Here is a 14,070-nt window from a genome sequence, read left to right as displayed (position 1 = left end):
ATTAATTTGAGAATACAGGCAGGTGGTCTGTTATACTATTATTTCCCTGCTTTCACTCTTGTCTTTAATGCCCTTTATTCTCTGCTCCCCCTGCTGCTGTGCATGTGAAATCTGCCGATTTCTGCTGGTTTGTCTCAGCATTAGAGGCTGTATAAGTGAACAGTTTTACATGAAAAGCAATTACACACTCTAGACAGTGACCAAGGACGTGACATATACACTTACTTGTTCAATCTGCTTTCTGGGGATTAATCAATCTGATAACATCTTTTCAATAAAAGCCTGTGAGTCATATGTTGAGCTTCCCTATGTTTGTGTTTTTAGGTTATCTGTTGAAAACTGTTATGCCTGGAAGCTAAGATCAATTGCTCTCATAACAATGAAGAACTGACAAGGAGCTCTGGAGTCCTCAGTACCAAAACAGATGCTGAGCTGTGGATAAAGGCTTAGAAAGCTCAAGAGCACGTTCCAAAGCAGACTTACCATGCTAACGGATAAAATGTCTCTATGCATATCTCAGGCAGTTTTAAAAGCTGTTCCTACAAAACTACTACAAATTTAAAAATATTGGTGACTGTGGCATATTTGTAGCAGGCATAGTTCGTTACCAGTTCATGTTCAACACTTACTCGTCATTATCTGCAATGTCATCATACATCATGACAATGATCTGTTCATCTGGAATTCCATTTCGGTGTACGATCTGGTACGCATGGCACACGTCTGCCTGGAAGTAAGCAGGTTTTCATTACTAGTTTTAATGGAGACTTTAATGGACCTTTGAGAGCAGAAGAAAAATAGCTTTGCCAACCTAAGATCAAGCTATTGTCCAAAAGGAACTCCATCCTAGTATTTTAATTTCAAATTTAAGAGACTGAGGGTTGTTAGTGGGCTGAAATGCAGAGATTCAATCCAAAACTCCATGTCTTTCTCTAACTAGCAATAGCTGTATTAATAACAAAGACTATGATTAAAATCTCTCCATCTACCTATTTCAAATTCCTATTTAAACAGAATCCAGAAGTTAACTGATACTTGTTATAAATAACAAAATTTAACAAAAGGTTCTCAGCAATGTTCTGAATTCTGCAAGGAAATCTAAATGAAAACGTTGTGCACTGACAGACAGATTTAAAGCAGAGGAAGGAGTTGGATTTCCACCAATTTCAATTAGTTCTGCACCAAGCCTGCATGAATAAGCATTAAAGACTGTCCTTGGCTTAAACAAGTACAGTTTACCAATCTCAACTCTGCAAAGATTTGGTTTTCGTTTGTTGGTTTCTTTTGTTTGTTTTTAATTTTGTTTTACCACAAAACAAAACTTTGTTATTAATTTTAGTTAAGGAAAAATTCCTTTTTAATTATGTATTTCTCGTAAAGTGACACTACAGCAAGTTCAGGGCAAGAAAACAGATTTCAGTGGAAACCAGAATTGCAGGCTTTCTATTCAGGCTATTTTTCTGACCTGTACAGGATATGAATAAGCACATTTTCTTTATAGAACCGTCTTCTGATGGCACAGAAACAACAATACTCATTAAAGCACTATTACAGTAAAGTATGAACCTCTACCAGAATGTTAAATACACAGTGCCCTCAGCAGATAATTTTTTTTTTTATTATTTTTGACTTGCAGCCTGTGAATGACTGAACAGGTTATCAGCAATCACACTTAAACTCCTGAACTACAACCCACCACATGTAAGAAAACCTGTGCAGATTTAATAGAAGAAATCTCACCTAACAAATAAAAACTCCAAATGTAGGCAAGAAGCAAGCTTTAAAACTTACTTCTGCAGAACTAGTCTAGTTTGCTAATTCATACACCAAACTAAAGTGGCTTATGTGGACCTCCTAAACTTTAGTTGGCTTAGGTGCGTTAGCGATTTCCACTAGTTTAACTAAAAAGATGCTGTAAAATCCTACCACTTTAAAATCCTTCATCTCCCAAGTGTGGCTGAAAAACAGCGGGCAGTTGTGCAAGACTCTGGGAAGGGCGAGGCACATTCACTGTTAAGGAACTCTCCCACAGCAAAATCTCTTTACACAACTAACCCTGAACGTTAAACTATCCTTCCTAAAGCAGTTCCATATCCTACTACACGAGTCAGGCTAGGCTCTCTCCCACCTGTCCCAGGCGACCTGCACTGTTTAGAGTTCCCCATTTCCTTGTACAGCACTATGGCAGCTGCTGCCTCGACAAGGCAAAGGCAGAGGTTAAACCCATGCGATACAAAACACTGGAGCGCAGATTTGACTACACACGTATTTGATTTTCAGAAGCAAGTTGGGCAAAAGTAGTAGAAAACATTCATCTGGGCTTCTCTACACAGACTGATGAGTAGACAGATCATGGATCTCCTCTCACCCTTGAGACACAGTACTCTGCTTCTGTTAGGCTGACAGAAACAGCTACAGGCTGGCAACACAAGGAGATGCTTAGGCTTATTATAGTGACAAAATACTAACATATTCAACTAGCAAGTGTCTGTGCTCCCATAGATACGTGGCTGGCCCACAGAAACTTCGGAAGTGCTCTAAATTAATACCCAAGTACCCAAAATTAGTTCAGCTTTGTAAATGAATGTTAACAGCTTTTTTTGGTCTCCTCTTCTTTTCCTTCTGATTCATTGACTGTTTGCTCACTATGTCTTGTCTCACTCAAATCTTGGTGGTAAATTTAAATGGGCCATATTCCCTACTGTGGATGGAAACAGATCAATTTGATCAATTCCCAACAACCTTAATTTATGCCTGCCTGGGGTTTGTCCCAACCTTTGAAGGCTTCTGCTAAGAGAATTGTGCCTCCTGGTAATGCAATGGTACTACCAGCATAGGCTAGAGTAGCAAAAATACATTTTGCTGCTAAAATTCCTTTGGCTTAGCTAGAATAGTTTAGAGCAAACGACTTTTCGTGTGTAAAGTTAGCTGACCAGACAAGCCACCTTTGATGCCGGTCATATGCTTGTCCTGTTTCCTCCCACACACAGAAAAAAAATAATCTCTATAAAACCAGAATAGAAACAGCCTGCTGCTAGAGTAGGGAGGCATATGTGAATCTAACTATTTCCTGTTGATCAGTAAGTGCCTATCAAATATTGCTGTTTAAGCCTTGTTTCTTCCAGATATTTGTGGCATGGCTATACATGTATAACACCATAAAAGAGACAGCTAACATTGTTCCAGGTCTCTAGCTGGTGTTACTCTTGTTGACTTTCCACATGACATGAATGCTATGAACATTTACTGTATAAAATCATCACCAAATGCAAGTCATGCTTTTGTGGTCATGATTCGGTGTGGGTAGCAGCTGCCCTGTTATCAAGAGCAGAGAAGAAGAAGAGGGAGAAGGTATATATAGCTGTACAGCTGCTCCTGCACAACCCAGCCCAGGTGCCAGGCGTAACAGAAACTGTTAGTGGGATAGTTCAGATCTTTTATTCCCAAGTTCCTCTAAACCTGTTGCTACACCAGCAAATTGCTATGGAAGATCTATGCTTAAATTCACTTCAGTAATTAACTCTTAGATCTTGAAATCATGGGGATCGGAGGTGGAATTCCCCTATTTTCCTGGAATGGGCATTTGGAGAAAACTCTAAAAGAACACAACAGCAACAAAAAGGCAACCATCCTCACTCTCCTCTGTCATAAAGCTGTTTAAACATTTGAGTGACACAGCTTTTGAGCCGAATTTTTTTTGTTTGTTTGTTTTTTTGACAGGTCTGAGAATGTTGTCAAAACGCTTCTTGATCTCCAGCAGGCTCGGTGCCATGACCACATCCCTAAGGAGCCTGTCCCAGTGCCCGACCACCCTCTGGGTGCAGAACCTTTCCCTAGCACCCAGCCTGACCCTCCCCTGTCCCAGCTCCATGCCGTTCCCTCGGGTCCTGTCGCTGTCCCCAGAGAGCAGAGCTCAGCACCTGCCCCTCCGCTCCCCTCGTGAGGGAGCTGCAGGCCGCCATGAGGCCTCCCCTCGGCCTGCTCTGCTCTGGGCTGGAAATGTCAGCCATGCTTCATTCCTGTCCTTAACCATCAGTCAATCAGCCAAAACCCACAACTGTATTAAGGATTTAGGAAAGCTTTTCCCATAGCTTCACTTACAATTTGATAAGCACAGTAAGGAAAAGCCAATTGAAGCTGAGTAGCCAAGGCATCCTTTATGTCCATTAACTGAATGACTGGAGAATTTATACAGACCGTCCTGAACAAAGTAACTGCTCTGGTTCATAGTGTCCAAAACTTTGTCTAAGTACAATCCCTGACCCATAAAGCTCACTAAGTGCACAACTAAAAACAATGACCAGAAATAAAACCATGTATGCAAATTTAGAAGTTTCTATTTTCAGCATTTTAATTTTGCCAGATTTTTTTAAGCTGCGTTTCCTCCTTGAGTATGTGCTCTGCCTTTAGCAGGACTGCATTTCACAGCAGGCTTCTCCATTGACACTGTTCATTTTTGCCTTTTGGGGTATCCAGACAGAATTGGTCTGTCTCTCCTCTTGATCTATTTGTAAAACCAACTTTGGGTTGGAGTTAGCTGATACAATCACAGCAGTAAGAACAAGAAACACTGTTTTTGTCTAATCAAAAATACTAAAGATATGGGTAAAAACACTGAAGAAGAGAGAATCACCAAGCATAAGGCTATACATAGGCTAGCTCTGTAATAACAGGGAGCCTACCACATTAGGCTGTATATTATACAAGACATTTAACATTTATGTTAAGAACTTGATCAGATAACTGTAGAAGACAAGTTTTGATCATCCTGATGTGGAAACAGTCCCAATTCAGGCATCAAAACAGAAAACAAGTGCCCTGCAAGGTGAAGTATAGATAAGTGCAAACAGTGGCTTTTTTCCTTATCTTGCCTACACTTGAGGTTTGCACCACTGACAGCGGATTCCGACCACTGACAGATAAGTCTTAGAAGGAGTTTCAGATTCCTTGAGGTTACAGGTGCAAACTAATTTTCTGCAGGGTCTGCACAGTCTTTACAAATTTACTGCTCCTGGAGTCTGTACAGTGTTCAACGATGGACTACTTTCCCAACAAATCTTCATGTATGAAATTAGAGACATTTTTGAAAGCGAACCTTCTCCCCCTCCTTTTATGGTTGCATAGTCAGACGAACACATCCTGTCACCAGGTAACTACTGCGGAAGGTAGCAGAGTACGTTTTGACTGTGCTGTGTGCAGACAGCATGCAAAACAACTGGAGCTCTCAAAACATTAAGTGTAACACATACATGCAGTGTTATGTATTAACTGTACACCGAACAGCTGAACTGAGCAATTGAAACCCAGATATGTGTCAGCTGAGGTTTCAGCTTACAAAGGGATATTATGAGTGCTTAGTGGCATTTAGGAAATAGTGTCCAGTCTGGTAACAAGTAACAGTCACACTGAGTATCTACTTACAGGAAGATTCACACCTACAAATTCTTTTGTATGCAGGCTAGATCAGAGAGGTTCTGAGGAAGAAAGGCAAGGGCAGGAGGAAAGTGAATTAGAATACAATGTATTTTCTTCTGCAATTTTTCCTTTGGAAAGTAGAAGAATTACAAAGAATCAAGCAAAGAAATCAGCAATTCTGAAGCACTGCTTAGTTTTCTGTTAGTACACATATTACTCTACTGAAAATTATTATTCTACTGAAACTTGTATGTTCACTGTAGCACAACTTTCGTGATGAATGAAGTACAGGACTGGAAGTTCAAGTCTGATTTGTGGTTCCACTGAACATGTCATTTAAACACAGTGCTTCTGCTTCCCTAGCTGCAAAGTAGGGACTACTAACACATGCAAAGACCTTAGTGATCAGTCTGCATAACATTCCTGAAAGTCTGTAATAACTCCTGAGTTCTCTGCAGTACCTTTCCTCCTCTGTCCAACTCTCCTCAAAAGTACCTATTGTTCAGCCAGTTTTGCAGGGAAAAAGTTTTCCTAAATTTCTGATACCTGAGACACCCTTTTCTGGCTTACACTTTGTAGCACGCACACAGTTCCGTGACTAGCTGCTGGGCCTGTCACTGAGTATGCCCTCCTACCGTGGCTGCTCACTCCTGCCCAGCCCCTAAGCTTGGCCAAAAGAGGCAGCTAGACAAGACAGCACAGGCTTCTGACGCGCTGCACCTCCTGGGAATTAATTCTTTTGTAAGAAGCTAGGCACACTGACTTGCCCGGAACAGATCGGTAGGAGCTCAATCCCATTGTGAAGGATCCTTCACGCTGACTCTTATTTTATGGCTCTGATTTCATAACTTTGACGGGATTCTTAATGGTGTTCTAACTTTTGTTCCAAACGCTAATACTATACCTGAAACAAGAGGTAGAGGTTAAAATACAGACGTTTCTAGGATTTAAATATTACAGATATTTTGCATTGCTAGTCAATGTTGTCTCCAGAAATGAAGGTGCTCAAAGAAACCCCACTCTCAATTTTCTAACCCTGAAAAGTATTTACTTAACTATCAGCAAGTGACCACACTCAAAAGTTAATTTGCTGGTGTGAAATTCTGACTTAGCACTGGACACAAACACTTAAGCGTACATCTTGTGTCCTTCATAACTTTCTTATACCTGGCAGATGTACTTGCTATTGAAGGCCCACCCACAGAACTATTAAAACCTGGGCCACTGCAGAAAAGGAATTCTCGTGAACCACAGCTTCCAAAAAGTGATTTTATTTAAGAATAAATGTTACAGCATTAACTCCTCCTAGTGGAAGGGAGCCAATGAGACTGGTTATAGAGCAATGCAACAACCAAAGCACAACTCAGAATAATTACACTGAGCCACGCCAGGAGGGGCAGCGATAAGTACAACACTAGTGTTTTTGCAATTGTTTTCTGTTGAGATTTCAGCTTTAAAAATATCTTCCTTCAGATTTCATTTGAAATAGGAATAGTCTATGATAAGGCCAATAATATATCACCTATGGTTATCAGGTAATGGTTACAGCGCAAGGAGCTGCCAAACTCCCTACAGCCAGTTTGTCCAAGCATTATGCTAGCATTTGCAAGTAACAGGTTCTTCTTCAAGCACAAGAACGTTGTCAGTCTGGTTCACCAAGCTTTAAGCTCATTACTGCACAGAAAGTACCAAACCAACTGTGAGCGGAGAAGGAGGAGAGGCATAAGTATAAAACCCAGCATGCACAACAAACACAAGGTAGGTTTCTTTCTCTCTCAATCCACAGAAATGAAGAAGATAAGGTCTCACTATATTTTTAATGCAGCTGCCTGTAGAATAATCATTACTTAGCAAGTTTCAAGAGTTCAGCAGGTCAGTTCGATATATGTACCCAGAACATTTACTACAGCCTAACTTCTAAAATACTGGTTTTGTACACTAGTGTGTCAGTCTCTGTTCCACCTTAACTAACAATAGTCTAGGAAAATATTTTTCTAACATTTAGAAACATACAAATGTATGCTTTAAGTCAGAATCAAATGGACTGTGTTCACCATGAAAGCCAGATGTTCCCATCTAACAAAGACCGTGTTTAAGTGTAGATGAAATCTGTTTAAGGGATTGCCCAAGAATTCCCCAAAGGAAAAAAACTGCGGTAGTCTCCTGACTGCTGATTATAAGCCTTGAACTTAATCAGAGTTAAGTCACAGTCCTGTCCATCCTGACACTCGCAACCAGACCATAATTCCACAACACTGGCTTTGACAGCAGTGTCAATTTTCAGAGTTCCTGTTTCCTTTTCTCCTCTTTCCACCCTGCACCCCAGTGCACTGTATCCTTGTTGTGGCAGCACAAGTCTATAGCCATGAACTGCTTGCCTTAGAACACAGTGAGCAAACTGATTCAGGCTAAAAAGAACCCTCGTCCTTCACCCCACAAAAACATACTGTAGATATACAGCCTTAGCCAAGACTTTTGCTGGCAGAGAAGAAAGGGAGATATTTCATAATGTTAGGATATAAGAAATCAAATGGACAGAAACATGCATGTCTCTCAAAAATGAGGTTTAATTCTAGACATCACTTATTCACCTGCAAGTTGGGGTCCGATGCTCTAGCGTGGTAATGGAATATTTAGCCTAAATGATACAGGTCTCCCAAGATACAGAAGTATGACTAGAGGAAGAATATACCTCCTACTGCTAATGACAACTTTTCAAAAGATGAAAGGCTGGACAAAGTTGTAAGCAAATAAATTCAGATAGTAGAAGGAAAAGCAGAGGGTAATTCTTGGGATGAGAATGACAAGAAAAGAGCAGGCTGTGCATGAATCTTGTTGCTGTTCTTTTAGAATACTTCACACACTCCTGGAAGTCCAGAAGTGGAAGCACTTGCCCAAATGACGTAAGGGCTGAGCTAATCTAGGTAGCTACCATCTCCCTGCACATCCCAGGGCAGGCATTTTCTGGAGCGTGGCAGCGTTGGCATGTGGGACCAGTGGTCCTTACCTGGTGTCGATAGTTGTACCAGCCGTTCGAACCTGCAACAATCACCACCCAGTGCTTGCCTCCATCTTCAGGTTCTTCCAGGGGGAACGTGCTGATGCCCAGAGCACAGCCCAGCAACACAACCACTTCCAAAATCATCTTTCTTCTTTATTTATTCCGCAAATGGGAGGAAGAAAAAATCCCTAGTGAAGAAGTTTGAGAGAAATAGATCAGAGGACATCAGTCAAAAAAAACAAACCCAAAGCAAACAGCAGCAGTAGCACAACTAGATGCCCTTCTTGTGTGTGCGTGTGTTTTAAGGACAATTCAACCCACAGTATAATTTCTGGTCAGATCTTTCCTTAGCACCAAGCTGCTACTAGTTACAAGACTTTTCTGTCAGCTTTCAAATCTAACTGAAAGCAGTTCTGAACAGTACAACCAAGTCTTTCAGCTCCCTCTGGTTGTTTTGTTCTATAGTAGCTGCCAGTGACTAAAATCTCTAACACAGAACAAGTACCACTATCAAGCATTTCACAGATGAAACTTTTTCAGGGTAATACTGTTCTCTTGGTCTTTTCTGCTTGGATAATTTACTGGTTTCTACTGACTGGCAATGAGCTCAAATCCCTGGTGATGTGGGCACAATGATGCACAGACATGGAGAACTGCTCGGGAGTGCGAGGTCAGAGGGCCACAAAAGCTCTCTGTGCCCACAGCGCCAGCAAGGGTGGGGACAGCCCTTAGTGCTGTTTTGCACAAGATACAGCCCTCGCTGCTGAGGCTGGGGGGAAGTGCAGGCTGTGAGAGCCTCATGCTATTTGTGCAACCTGTTATGCTGGTGGAGAGCAAATGTGAACGGGTACCACATGAAAGAGCAGTATTCTCATCTATTTTGCACAATGGTTAAGCGTACGCACAAGCTGCACAGTGACAGAGTAAGGTCTGAGCTTGTGAACCCAAATTGAGAAAACCAGAGCCAGAGAAGAGTTTCGAGTCCAGGCAGAAATGGCACTTTCAGCTTTCTTAAGAGGACTACAGGTAGTGTCCCTACTAGTCAGCTGCCTGAGCACCTTGATCGTCTGATTAAGTCTGGTATAAAACCAAACCACCTGACCATACCTAACAAAAAGTTTGCTTTTTTGGTCGGGGGTGAGTAGGAGTAGGGTTATGTTTACCTGTCACGCAGTCTGCTGCATCCAACGTGCCATCCTAAAGCAAAGTCCCTCTAAGAACTGCAAGCTCTTGGCTGGGATTTGATACTGGTCTGGTTACAAAACCAGATTCTGGAGGTTGATCACTGCTCATATGCACATAAGAGGTTTTTGTAAGGGTGGAACAGCCTACTTAGCGTGGCTTTTTCTGGAACAAAAACTGGGAACTCCCCAAACGTACTGTGTGATCAGAAAGCATAACGCCAAAGCTGCCACTATGCCAAATAACTAAACAGTATCGAAGTCAGTATTGGTTTACCACACTACGCAATATCAGTTCCACACAGCCAGAAACATCCATGTGCAGCCCCTCAAACGGGGCTGAAACAGAGAAGTACCCAGCCTGCTCCCAAAGCAGCTGCGTATGGTGAAGGCTGCTCACGTAACGGGTAGTATGGCTCTTTCTACGACTGGATCTTCTCGTCACCAAGAGAAGCAATGTAGGTAGTAACAGGAAAGAAACATTATAAATATTTTTGCACTTTTTGTTTTCCTTTTTAATGGAGCTAGCACAAAGTGAAGGAAGTCATGTTAGCACACTGTTTATTCTACAGGAAGAGCTATTACCACACCAGTGAACTCCAGAACAGAGAAGGAAAAATAGAACCAAACGTTAAGTGCTGTGACAACGCTTCTTCCAAAAACTCATTTGAATCTAGTACACTTATCTGTCTGGAATAAACCACTGCTGGCACTGTCTGCAAGCACGAGATTTGGGAGCAAGAACAATACTTGATAACTTACCAATACAGGGTTTGCTGAATTATTAGCTACTTCAGCAGTTAGATGTACATGAAGGAATGAGCAGTAATTTCCTGCAATTTGATAGACAACTGCAATCTCTCATGTTGAGCTGCAGTTGTAAGTTCTTGTCATGGTGCTGCCATAGAATTTGTATGCCAAGTCTGCCTTGTCTACCTTGTCACTTCTTCAGACGGCTCAGATAACACACTAACAACTGCCTTGAAGATGGGCTTTGCCTACAACATCCAGAAAAATCCACCACCTATTCCATTGCCTGTATCACGGCTGACAGTCATACCAAGTTGTTCAAAACTTTTGTCAAGTGCCAAAACATGCCACGGACTAACAAACCTATTCCTCCCCAACATTCAGTTTCAGGGATACCTAACTCCTGAAATATTAGACAAGAAAAGGAAAATCAATGCATTTTAGACCGTACACATAGAGATCTTAACTGAGTTTGACACGCTGGAATATAAAGCCAAGTTTCATGTGAACAGATCCCTCAAAGCTCAGCATTTGTTTCACACAAAGAAATCTCTTCCATGTTAATTAAAGCATAACTTCTCACTTCTCCAGCTAAAATTGTTCGTACTTACAGGAGAAGCACAAAGAGGAAACAACCAGTTCGAGTGATCACTGAAGGACTGGAGATCCTGCCACGTGAGGCTTAGTTCTTGGAGATGCAAACCACAAATTCAAATTCAGTGGGTGCCAGGAGAAGCTGCGGCGCTGCCAGCCGCTCGCTGGGCAGCACGGTGCGAGGGCAGAGCCTGGCAGAGAGGCACCCGGTGCACAGGGACGGCCGCTGCTGGCTGGCAGCTGCTGGCACGCCACGCAACGGAGTAGCTTCAGAGAAAACACGTTACTGAGGGCCGTGGGCTGAACTGGAAACAGTTTGGGTGTCTCAGCCGATGGATTCACAGCCTGGACCACGCTAACGCAGAGCTCTTGTCACCAGGACCCCAGGTGAGCAGGACACGGGCGCTCCAGCTGCCAGCCCCGCGGCACAGAGGAATGAATGAAGACTGAATATTGAACGAAGACTAAGCTACCAACCCGCCCAGGCAATCCCTCCACAAGGAACTGAACAGCCTCCCACGCGGCACAAGGATATGCAGATCCTCACGTTTCTCACCTCTGCCGACACAACGTTGGGAATGGTACAGAAGTGACGGGAAAACAAGTGCCAAGCAATGTTTGTGCTGTGTTATTAGAAAGCCATCCGTGTTTTGTCATGGATTATTTAGGATAGAAAACACTCCTCTCTTACAGTCTCTAATGACGTAATCCCACTTATCTTTTTCCTTTACTATAATTAAATCATATTAACAATAGAAAGGGGAAAAAAAAAAAAGCCTAGACACATTGCAGTGCATTAATAAGACACAATTAACAAATGCTCTGTTGCCCAAGGTTTCTCGAGCAGCTTTTAAGATAGGCTTAACCATTAAACACACGTGCAGTGGGAATAGGTCTTTCATTTCTCGTTTCCAAACACTAGAGAAAAATAAATACATATTTCTGCTTGGCTTAAAGAAAGCCTTTGATTGCTCAGGCAGGCAATTTAAAAAGATTGCGTTCTGGGTTGTGTTGAAAGAGTACTTGACCCACAGTTGAGAAGAGAAAGTTCCCGTCACATGCTATGTCTTCAGGTTGTATTAGAAGAGAAACCAGCTCGGCTGACCAGCTTACCACAGGCACGTAAATAGCCTTTTTTTTTTTTTTTGAAAGCAAGGAATAAAATATCTGTCACAAGCCATCCTAAACGCATGCAAAGCAGGAATCTTACTACACAAAACAAACGTGATCAGAACTGAATCATCGTGATCAACTGATCAAACATTGCAGGACTGAAAATTCACAAGACCATTTTAGAGCTTTGGCTGACCCTCCAGAAATAGGAAAGGATTTCATCAGCTCTTCCTCGCCTTCCTAGTGGAAGAGTTAACCTTGCTTTGGAGACCATGTCAGGAGAAAGGCACATCTCGCAGACATGGCGGGTTCAGCATCCGATCCACGCACACAGGACCACGGCACCTACAAGCACAGTTTGCACGGCCCCGGTAAGCAGCGTGACCAGAGTAATTCACTCACCTCTTAAAACCTGCACGTGCTCCCTGAGGTCCCTTAGCCATTTTGCATGGCATTGCTAGCACACTTCCCTGACTTACTATCAGAGGGATGCTTAGCAGCGCCTCTGGAAGCAGCCAGGTCTGCTAGAATAATTCTTCGGGCCAGCAGCCTGCTCCCTCTGCGTCCCCAGCCTTTCCTTTGCAAAGCACTCCACTAAGATCAAAAGTTTCAGAGCAGCAAGATACCAGGTCATGCTACAGAAAGTACTCGTGTTGATCAAAGTATTTTCCACTGGTGTTTAGAGAGATGTTGACACCTCAGTAGCTTAAACTCCAAATAGCTCAAGCACAGCCTCTAGGAGCTGCATAAACAGAAGCCGTATGCACGTTTTCCCTTCATATGAATTAACAACAATCTTGGAGAAAAAGAACAGCCTCAGCTAATCAGCTGATCACTCCAGTTCTTGGAAATCTTTTTTTTTTTTTTTTTCAGCTGCTGTTCTTATGACCTTTAGTTTTCAAAACGTTTTTATGACCTTTTAGTTTTCAGACTCAAGGCACAATTCCTTTTCCCAGCTAGTGTTTGCACACCGCCAGTCCCCGCGACATTTAGGTGCTGATTTCTGCAAACCACGCGACTCGTGGTAGCCCTCCTCACAAGAGCCTGCTGCCTGCAGAGCTCCGTCAGCAATATTCTACCTACTTGTGCTGTCCGGCCCGCAGGCTGAAGCGCCAGAACCGCCTCAGCCCCTGCAGAGTTAGTCTGATTTTCTTCGTACACTTCCAGAGGAAGGAGAAGTCTTTATGACCGCAGCCTCCGATAAGCTACGTTTGGAAGGAGACGGAGATTAGGGTCTCTGTTGCAATACAATTATTTACAGAGACTACAAGTAAATGAATCAGCTTAATTGATCAGGACTAATGCATGTAGCGGCTAATATAGCTTCAGAAGACGTATGAGCCATTTGTAACGCAAAAGCAAGGAATTCATTACCACGTTAACTCAGAACAACTTAAAACATTTCAAACGCTAAATCAAGGCACCCGAAAGCAACTTTAAACTCATCCCGCTGCTTGCAGGCTCCTTTCCCTCAGCAGCAGAGGGGCGGCACCATTTCCCAGAGGGAAAAAATAAAAAAAAAAAATAAAGAGAGGCATAGTGCGAGGACGCTTGCTGTGATGGTGACAGCCTGCCGGACCCGTTCCCGGCGTTATTTCGAGCACTTCGGGACAGAACCGAGCAGCTCTGCCTGATGCGGCAGCTCCCCACACGCCTCCCAGCCCCCCGGCGCGCTGCCCCGCGCTAATTACGGGGGTAATTAGTTCCCTCATCGGGAGCCATTAACCCCCCCCACGGCGTAACAAGGACCCCCAAGCCCCACTCTTGCTCCCCCCGCCCGATGCCTGGGGCCGGGGCCGGGGCCGGAGCCCGTGCCGCCGCCAGCCCCGGCCCGCTCCCGGCCCGGCCCGGCCCGCCCTTACCGCGCTGCCTGCGGGCCGCGGGCGCTGTGATTGCGGCGGGCGCGGCGCGGGGCGCACCGAGGCCACCGCGGGCCGCGGCGGGCGGGGGCTGGCCCCGGCCAATGGCGGCCGGGCGGGGGAGAGGCCGCGACGCCCCCGCCCCGCCGCACTACGC

At 43.7% G+C, this 14,070-nt stretch overlaps 1 protein-coding gene across 3 annotated transcripts in view; it reads right to left on the bottom strand.

The window, feature by feature from the left end:
• LGMN (legumain) overlaps window positions 1-14,070 on the bottom strand; it is a 25,854-nt gene extending 11,784 nt beyond the window's left edge. Inside the window, exons 1-3 of one of the 3 annotated variants that reach the window (XM_040560380.1) lie at window positions 13,917-14,070; window positions 8,423-8,604; window positions 630-727 (exon numbers count right to left, since the gene is read on the bottom strand). In XM_040560380.1, the coding sequence (XP_040416314.1) occupies window positions 630-727; window positions 8,423-8,560 (236 nt within the window). In that variant the 5' untranslated portion in view covers window positions 8,561-8,604; window positions 13,917-14,070. Of the gene's footprint in view, window positions 1-629; window positions 728-8,422; window positions 8,605-9,579; window positions 12,621-13,916 lie in introns of those variants that run through there. The other 2 variants (XM_040560383.1, XM_040560381.1) reach the window with 2 other exon arrangements.

The sequence above is a fragment of the Cygnus olor genome, chromosome 5 (genome assembly GCF_009769625.2).
Source record: "Cygnus olor isolate bCygOlo1 chromosome 5, bCygOlo1.pri.v2, whole genome shotgun sequence".
NCBI classification, from domain to species: domain Eukaryota; kingdom Metazoa; phylum Chordata; class Aves; order Anseriformes; family Anatidae; genus Cygnus; species Cygnus olor.
This window is presented reverse-complemented; position numbering and strand designations above follow the sequence as displayed.